The sequence below is a fragment of the Alosa pseudoharengus genome, unplaced genomic scaffold (genome assembly GCF_046254945.1).
Source record: "Alosa pseudoharengus isolate Yale_2024_CS ecotype anadromous, Long Island Sound unplaced genomic scaffold, YU_APseudo_1.1 YU_APseudo_1.1_scf_3, whole genome shotgun sequence".
NCBI lineage: Eukaryota > Metazoa > Chordata > Actinopteri > Clupeiformes > Clupeidae > Alosa > Alosa pseudoharengus.
In genome coordinates, this window is record NW_027468718.1 from 24,490,666 (window position 1) to 24,499,677 (window position 9,012).

General features: G+C 40.5%; 1 protein-coding gene across 1 annotated transcript in view; it reads right to left on the reverse strand.

The window, feature by feature from the left end:
• Positions 1 to 8,741, reverse strand: part of LOC143099892 (ATP-binding cassette sub-family C member 4-like) — a 47,023-nt gene extending 38,282 nt beyond the window's left edge. Inside the window, exons 1-10 of the mRNA XM_076262803.1 lie at positions 8,716 to 8,741; positions 6,675 to 6,785; positions 6,462 to 6,582; positions 6,110 to 6,334; positions 5,523 to 5,612; positions 5,044 to 5,207; positions 4,637 to 4,762; positions 2,509 to 2,758; positions 1,978 to 2,085; positions 1,771 to 1,860 (exon numbers count right to left, since the gene is read on the reverse strand). Coding sequence (XP_076118918.1) covers positions 1,771 to 1,860; positions 1,978 to 2,085; positions 2,509 to 2,758; positions 4,637 to 4,762; positions 5,044 to 5,207; positions 5,523 to 5,612; positions 6,110 to 6,334; positions 6,462 to 6,582; positions 6,675 to 6,785; positions 8,716 to 8,741 — 1,311 coding nt within the window. The remainder of the gene's footprint in view (positions 1 to 1,770; positions 1,861 to 1,977; positions 2,086 to 2,508; positions 2,759 to 4,636; positions 4,763 to 5,043; positions 5,208 to 5,522; positions 5,613 to 6,109; positions 6,335 to 6,461; positions 6,583 to 6,674; positions 6,786 to 8,715) is intronic.
• Positions 8,742 to 9,012: the final 271 nt, after the last annotated feature.

Here is a 9,012-nt window from a genome sequence, read left to right on the forward strand (position 1 = left end):
TCCTGAGACGTCAGAGCGAGAACCAGTGATCAAGCAAAAAGGTGAACGTTCGGTGAGTAAAATAAAAAAAATTAAAAAATCTCCTCCGTAGAGAGTCAAGATTATTTTGTAGTAGTAGTCTTTGGATAAAAAGAAAACCAGAGCGAGCAGGCTAAGGGTTGACTCATCATAAATAGAAAAACTACTAGGAGGGCTATTTGGTAGAAGTAGTCCTATGATGAAAAGAAACCCAAAGTGAAGAGGCTCAGGGGTGATTCATCCTAAATAGAAAAACCTAGGTTTATGAGATCCTCTTGATATTTATAAGGACCTCTATGTAGTGCTCATTGGTGAGGGAAATAACAGTTTTTCATGTTATTTGCGATGAACTAAAGTGTATATTTACAAGGTTAGCCTCAAATTACATTGATTGAATCAATGACTAAAATGTCATAGGGTCGCAACCTCCTACATCATCCTCCAGTGTTTTATATACATTTTGATATCTGATATCTCCGCCTAGGAATATCTGTTGTTGTAATTAAATTGAGTGAAGCTTTGCAGGGAAAATTAAATCCTGTGTGCTGTGCTATAAAGAGTGTTGTATGCCTAGACCAAAGCATCAAGGCCATCCTTGCTCTCCCCAATCCACTACAAGTCACAGGAGCACATATGCGAGATGATGGGTATGTTAATTATATCAGATTACATATTCCAGTTTTGGTTTACATTTTCTATTTGTAAATTTAATGAAGGCCCCATAGAAAGTATGACCATTTTGCTTAAATACTTGTTTCTCCAAGCTTCCTGCTCCCCATGCTAATAATGGCTAGGTGTGTCCTGCTTTGAGGCCACCATACGCTATGGTGAGCGACTGGCTGAATGGGCGACAGTGGAAGAAATACAGGTTCTGAGGGCAGAGAAGGTTCTGGATAAAAGGGGGAGAGGGGCACAAGTGATAGAACTTTTAGCTTGGACATATGTATTAAGCATTGCTCTACAATCTTGTGCTTCTGGCAGTGACAACACTGACAAGAGTTGAAGCATACATGTATCAGTTAAATTCATACTTGGGGGCCAGTTTGGCAAAGTTGTAATCTTACCAACAGCAGTGAATTTATCAAATTGTTGATGCTATGACGCACTTAGCTCTAAGACACAGTGTTATTGGCGACAACATTTTAGCTAAGGGGATAATCTTGCAGCCTTGCTGCAGATCATAAGGGGGAGTCTGATTAAGAGGGCGAGCCGTGGCCTACTGGTTAGCGCTTCGGACTTGTAACCGGAGGGTTGCCGGTCTCTATTAAATCTATGGTATCAAAATTACCATCAAACAGAAAGAGCAAAGGACAAAACCTAAAGGTTAGGGGCACAGGTTTGCTGGAATGTGGTGGCAAGGTGCCTAGCGAACAGATTTGGTGAAGATTAAGGGCAGGCGATTTCAGCCTTTTAGAACTAACAGAACATTAACCTTGCCTTAACTGTGATCACCAGCAATCTACAAGTCCAGCGTTCATGCTGGCCTTAAAGTAGATACAATTTAAAGCTTTCAGATGTGCTGCAAGTAAATGTAATGAGAGACACTTTCATTACTTTGAAAGTCAAATGGGAACTTTCACTTACTTTATGAACAGCTTTCAAACATTTTTGGTGGCTCTTTCTAAATGTCTTTTCCCAAAAGAGTACAATCACTATGCAACAATAACGAATGAAATCAGAGCATCATTCCTTTCCATTATGGGTTCTGCATATATATTGACTCAGATGAGGGAAATGGAAGTGGACTCTGACCTTTCCAGCTCCTACAGGTCCAATGACGGCCAAGAGCTGCTCCGACTTCACAGACAGAGAAATGTTCTGAAGAGTTGGTGCATCCAGTGTCTTCACAGTGAGCATGCAAAGATGAGGAAATGAATGGCACGTTTTTCTACAAAATGTTCATGTGTGGTGGTGTGATGACTAGTAATGAATGAAGAATGAAGCATACAGATTGAGTACCTTGTCCCAGTAGCAAATTAAATCTTGAATCTCAACCATGCACTCCCTTTTGTCAGTTACTGGCAGGCACAGATTCTGGTATCCAATTTCATCCAGGAGGAGAAACGTCTAAAGGAAGACACAATACATTACAATACAATAAGGAAGACATAATATATTGTGGGGCAGTCATGGCCTACTGGTTAGGGCTTCGGGCTTGTAACCGGAGGGTTGCCGGTTCGATCCTCGACCAGTAGGAACGGCTGAAGTCCCCTTGAGCAAGGCACCTAACCCCTCAGTGCTCCCCGAGCGCCGTTGTAGCAAGGCAGCTCACTGCTCCGGGTTAGTGTGTGCTTCACCTCAATGTGTGTTCACTGTGTGCTCTGTGTGTTCACTAATTCACGGATGGGATAAATGCAGAGACCAAATTCCTTGTATACTTGGCCGAGAAACCTGATTTACATTTAATTTACATTTTTACATTAATGATGATGATAGTCGCATTGAAACTGTCCCCTTGAGCTAAACCAAAAAGACCCTATCAAACTTGACCTTGATCCTTTTGACACTGATGCGGGCCTCGGCCACCTTCTCTATGGCTGAGGGGAAGAACAGGGTGATGGTGAGCCTCACCGCCCCAAACAGGGACATGGCCACAAACACACTGCTGGCTGAGATCTTGTTCCCAACCAACACGAACACGGCGAAGGTGATGAAGACAATGATCTTGCTTGCCACAAAGAAGGCAGCCATGTTCAGCGCTCGAAGGTATGAACTGCTCATGATGTTGGAGATTTCTTTTCTAAGGTAGAAAGAGAGGTGTTAACCTGTTAGCAGCTAGTCAACCAAAGCTGTTTGCTTCCATGTCTGTCCCATATGAGTCTAAGGGCCCTATTTTAGTGATGCAAAACCTGGCGGAAAGGCTACAACCATCACAACGCAAAGCTTATTCCTATCGTAGACTCGAGTTTTTCCGCTATGCTCGTCTCTTTTTTTGAGTAACGCGCCAAGTGGTGTGGCAATTAATGACCTAAGGAGGGGTCTGACACATTGTCTAAAAATCGCTGTTGTACACTACCTAAAACGCATTACGCCACTAACAAAGGGAAACCTGGTCAGAAATCCATGGCAAGTTGTTTATATGTTATTTAAGAGTGCATTATCAACAGTGATATGGGCAGGTGCACAACGTACCCTGCTTCTCTCTCATCCATGCAAACCATTACAAATTTGGGAAACATAATTAGAATGAAGATATTACATAATACATCTCACAATGAGTAGTTATTCACCATCATTTGCAAATTGGTAATGACGGATAAAAGTGATTAGGCGAGAGGCAAATATGAAGCACATCTGAAGACTCACTAGATGTAAGCAGCAACTCCTCTGCAGGATAAATGTTTTTTATTCAGTCATTCCAACATTATTGGGGTAAGTATTGCTTTTTTCAATGGTAACCCATTGTCAGTCAATAGTGAAAGTAATTAACTGTGTACCGGTATAACGGTTTTGTCATTGACTGACACCACGGTGAAGTTAGTTTCACTTTGTCAATGAGTCTAAATAATAGACGAGTGCAAATGAGTGTAGGCTATACTCTGCTAGGTTTTAGTAAAGCATGGTTTAGTGGAATAACTATTTCATACGGTCTTGCGTGCAAGCAGATTCCTTCAAATGCGCCGCTGACTATCAAAATACCGATGCGCTGTTTGAAGTTGCGCAGCTAGCTGTTTAACCCATTCACGCTGGATGCTGCATGACGCAACATTGACCCTCCCGCTGGATGCTGCGTAGCGCAGCATGCTTTTTATGTCATGTTTCTAGGTGCTACAGAGGCTTAGATATTAAATTTTGGTAAACGTTGACAATTTTTAGTATGTTTTCAGAAAACCCTCAGGAAATAAGGTTATTTAGTCTAGAATGCCATAGGATTCTATAGGCGTTTTTAGCAGGCATTTTAGGAGTAAATGGGTTAAGGGAATGACAGATGTCACTCTCATTGGTATAAATGATGTTACGCCCAAACACACTCATGACTGATTAAGAAACTTAGAAATACCTTGTTGCGCCATCCGCCCGATGTTTCATAATGAACGCACTCCCAATGTGAACTGGACATCCCACTAAATTTAAATAAGCTTTTTGCCAGTGACCATGCAGTTTTAAATAAATATACTACAATGCATAAGCAATTGCGCTTTGACACTATCAAGCCTGAATATGAAATTAAACTAATGTATCATGATTTCTTTGTATTTCAACTACTGTATACAGCTTGTATAATCTCACAGTTTTATAGTCTATAGACTGTGAGGTTTAGGACAGAAAGTTGCAGTTGTCTAGTTAAGTTCAGTTTTATATTCATTGCTATTCATGATTCACAATTGAAAGTAAGTACTTTTTTATGCATGCTGATGATTTTTTAATACATGCACTACAAAATAAAAACACAAGTACAATACATTATACAAGTCCAAAAATATATTAATGCAGATGGCACAACTGCATCTTCCTGTCACCTGTGGACATACTTTTTTACATTACATGTGCTAAGAAAACTAGCGGCCTTTGTAGTATAATCTATTCACAAATATTAAAAAAAATACCACTTTTTATATTATTCTTTTATAAAATATATGAAAAGTATGCAACACAGAACAATATTCAAGTCATTTACCTCCTTATATCACTGACCAGGCCTGAAAAAGGCTTCTCCCACGCATACATCTTAATGATCCGGATTCCAGACACAACCTCGTTCATTATACGAATCCTGCTGTCAGTGTGCGCTGCTGTTCTTCCCCTACAGAGAGACACGTAGTTGTTGAGAGAGTTGAGAGTAAGAACCATGTTTGGCAAACATCTTTAATTTCACATCACTGTCTAAGACCGATGTATGAAAACTCTCTCCGGGTTATTATTCATTCAATTAAACTTCCGTTTACTTAACGTCTTTTGAGTAATAGTAAATAAAACAGCCAGCCATTCAGCCAAGCTGTTGCCAGGCACGCGCAGGCACATAAACAGGAAACATCGGCTCAAGAGGAATTCACCCAGATGTGTATGGCAACACTGAACAGACACCTGAAAGTTGAGAATAGTTGTCCAAATAAGGTTTGTACTGGCATCAGAAGAACCAAAACAGCCATTCCTGCAAGGCATGATGGTCCAATCTCCTGCCATAGCAATGCGGTGACTGCTGCAGCTTGCAGGGGTCCAACCCATAAATAGTGCAGGAAAATGGTCACCTTTGAAGGGTCAAATCCAAGTTATTACATGACACTTGAAATGTGGGTACAAATTGATGTTTTTGATTCATCGGTTATTTTTCATCCTGATTAGTTATTTTGCTTTGTTGTTCCAGCATCACTATATAAACTATACTTTATAAGACTGGTTATATCTGTAACTTCTGGATACTTCAAATGAACACTCATTCTCGTTTCTTACTTCTAATCTAATAATAATATAGCACCTATGTGCCTCAAGTACAGCAATGATGTTTAACAAATTAGGATTTCTTTGGGTTTGTAGAAGAAAAGTACTGTGATTAAGCTTCCTACCTCATCAAACTTGTTGACATCATTTGATAAGAGGTTTACAATTTGTCCAGTTGTTGTTTTCCCCATTGCTGTACTGTTGAGGCAAAGAGCCTTAGGGGAAATATTCCATTAATGAATTCAAAAACATCAGTCAACAATCCATGCACAATCCATGCTAACACACTAATATTCAACTAAAATGCTATACACAGTCACTTTGAAAAGTGTGTACCTTATAATTATACCTGAGCAATTACGAATTAAGTCCATCAATACTAATACTCTTGGCTCTTGGTTTACAGGTACTGTCACAACGTTATGTTTAAAATGTTGTGGATAAACATACTAAACAATATCTAAATCTAAAAGTAAAATATCCAAAACTTATCTTCTGAAGGGGTTAAAAACAAAATTCAACTCATCTTTGCAACAGACAGATTAAATGTGCCTAAAATGCTTGTGTATTGTAAACATTGACAGTTCCCTCTTACTCTCTCTCTCTCTCTCTCTCCCATAACTTGATCATAATCTGTTAACAAAGTATAACTGAAAAGTATCTACTGCGAACAATTCAACTGCACCGCGGACATCAAAAACTCCAAACTAACCTTTCGATAAATCATGTGACACATGGCCACACGGATCTTCATACCAGCTCGCTGCACGTGATAGAAGTAAAGATGGTGAAGGACAGCCAAGCCTAAAGTGGAGATGGATATGCCCACTGCATAGCCATAGGCCTCATATAGGGCAACCCTGGCATCTGGATGGTACCCCTCAAAATACTGAATCAGTTTGCCCAGCAGCACAGGTTGAATGACTTTGATCACCTCCTGTTAAAGAGAAAGGGGTAGGGAATAAGCATAAGAAAATGCAAATCTATACAATTAAAAGAGAACAACAATGTAAGATGACACTTATAATAATTTGTTCCAGTCTATTCTATCGCATGCCCCTTACCTCTATAAAAGTGTAAACTCCAAAAACAGCGTAGGCTCTCCAGTAGCATTGTATGAGAACTTTACCTAGTTTGGGAGAACGAAAGTCCTTTGCAGCCTGTCGAACCTCTTTGTCCCAAAGCCTTTTAATGTGTGGGGGTTTAACAATGAAGATGAAAAGGTTTACAAGTAAGTTATATGGACAAATTCACATAAAGGGTTCAGTGACACTTACTTTTGTAACTCTTCCCCCAACCATTCAGACCCATCCTCAGGCAGCACATTGTACATGTCATGCTCCTCCAACCTTCGAGTATACCCGACGCGGAATAGAGGGTTGAGCCAGCTAAACACGCACACAAATGACACGAACAAAATTACAAACTGCGGAGTCAACAATGAATTCATTATATGTGAAAAGGTAAAAACTGCGGTCTTTCAGTAATGTTAGTGAAGTTAAACAAGATCACAGCGAAGATAGAGGCGCTGACATCAATTTAGAAAGTCTGTCAAACCTCACTGACTAGTGACAACCCTGCATCTGATATTGCGGACATAACGTTAGTATTTATTGGAACACAGCAAACAAATACCTAAAAGCCGGTCTGTGAAGTGATGTCTTCCTTAAAGCTAGCTGGGCAAAATGCAGACTAGCACCTATTGACACCGGTTATTCTAACGTTACTTGGATGCAGCCTCACACTGTCAGGTACTGCTGCTAGCCACTTACCAGAAGAAAATCTTGGAAAGAAGATTAGCAGTTGCCGAGGGATTAGATTTCAATTCATTCCGTGGCATTTCCATGTTTTGTCAATATGTCCTTGTCGACTGAGTTATACGTTTATTCTGAATATTAGTTTAGAGAATAACCTGGCGACGTGTAGCATTTCATTTTGAGTGGTGTTCATACCGGCTAATTTAACACCGGACCAAAGGGCCATATGAGCAAATCATACGAAGCTGTAATCACGAGAAGGTACCGCCCACATAACGGGGATTGGTGGGAATTTGTAAATTGACAGTTCCACTGTAGGTTTGGTAAAGTAACAGTAGGGGGTTTCCACTGTTGGCCCAAATCCCTGTGTTATGAAGATTGAAAATGTGAAAGATTGAAGGGGAAAAAAACTTGCATAACAGGATCTCACAAATATCCCCTATTTTAGTAGCCTGACGAGCCAGACCCACATTAAAATGTAGGGTCTAGGCAGGGATGGATTACTGCACGTTTCCTACCGGGCCCAGGCCCAGGGGCCCAAGAGGTCAGGGGGCCCTGAAGCCCAAGCCTTTGCATGGAGTCATTGCCTCAATATCAACAAATCAGGATGTAGGCTATGAATCTGATTGAATTTAGTATTGGCCATCCCCAAAATGCACCAGAATACAGGAAATCACATCAAACAAATGAAAAAAATTATGGGGGAGGACCCCCAAACCCCCCCTCCCACATATGCGACAATTAGTGGGGGACAGCGCTGAGTCCCATGCGTTTTCCCACCAGCGGAGCTTGTTGGCTAGTTCAAACTTTTGCCAACTTAAAACAAGCTTAACTTGTGCCACACTGTTGGCCAACAGCAACATCTATCTTCTTAGTTTTCAAGTAGCAGGGAATTCAAGCCAAACCGTTGCAACTCTGCCATCAATCATTATGTTAAGCCCGCCTAACGACTCTATACACAATTTGATTGGCCTGATAGAAGTTTAATTTTTCGAGCTCACAAGCCAACGGAGAGTTGCTAGACTAGCCCTGGAAGCAAATGTAATTTGCTGCCGCTAAGGTGCGTCTAGATTTCTAGGCTACTATTTTAGAGGTTTGCCGCCCATTGTTGATAGGCCTAGCTCGACCAAGTAGCCTAATGTCACGAGGCTGAAGTTAGCACCACTTTCAGATCACGGGGGAGTTAATTTTCAATTCCACCTTAAATATTGCAATTTTCTACCACAAGGGGGCAGGGTTGACCGCAAATCCGCGATAACACAGGCATGTGCCTGTTGCAGATGAACAGGCATTGTTCACAGACGTTTAAAATTGTTGACTCCATTGTCGAATGTTTTGATAAATGTTGCCTTTTGTGTTCTATTAAATAACTTGGTCATTTAGAGGGGGGAGGGTTATGTAGAGGGTGGCAGATTATGTAGTTTTTTCTTTATTTTCTGTGCTGGATCTTTTGATACATGTTGTGTTATGTTTTCTATTAAATAATCTTGTACATATTGCAGTGTGGGGGGGGGGGGGGCTGGTTATGGAGTTTGTAGCAGATTATGTATTTTTTCTTTACTTTCTGTGCTGGATCTTTTGATACATGTTGTGTTATGTTTTCTATTAAATAATTTTGTTCATTTTGCACTGGGGGGGTTGGTGGCAGATTTTGAAGTTTTTCTACAGTAAATGTATTCCCTACGGCCTACATGTCATTTTGCATCGGCCTTTTCAACACATTATAAAACTACACTCTCTCCTCTTTCCAATGACACCCCACTTGTGAAATTCTATGGTGGAAAATTGCCTTTTTAGCCCTTTGAAAATATAGTAGGCTATGTATTTGTGAAATTGCAGAATTTCAGCACTAGAACAG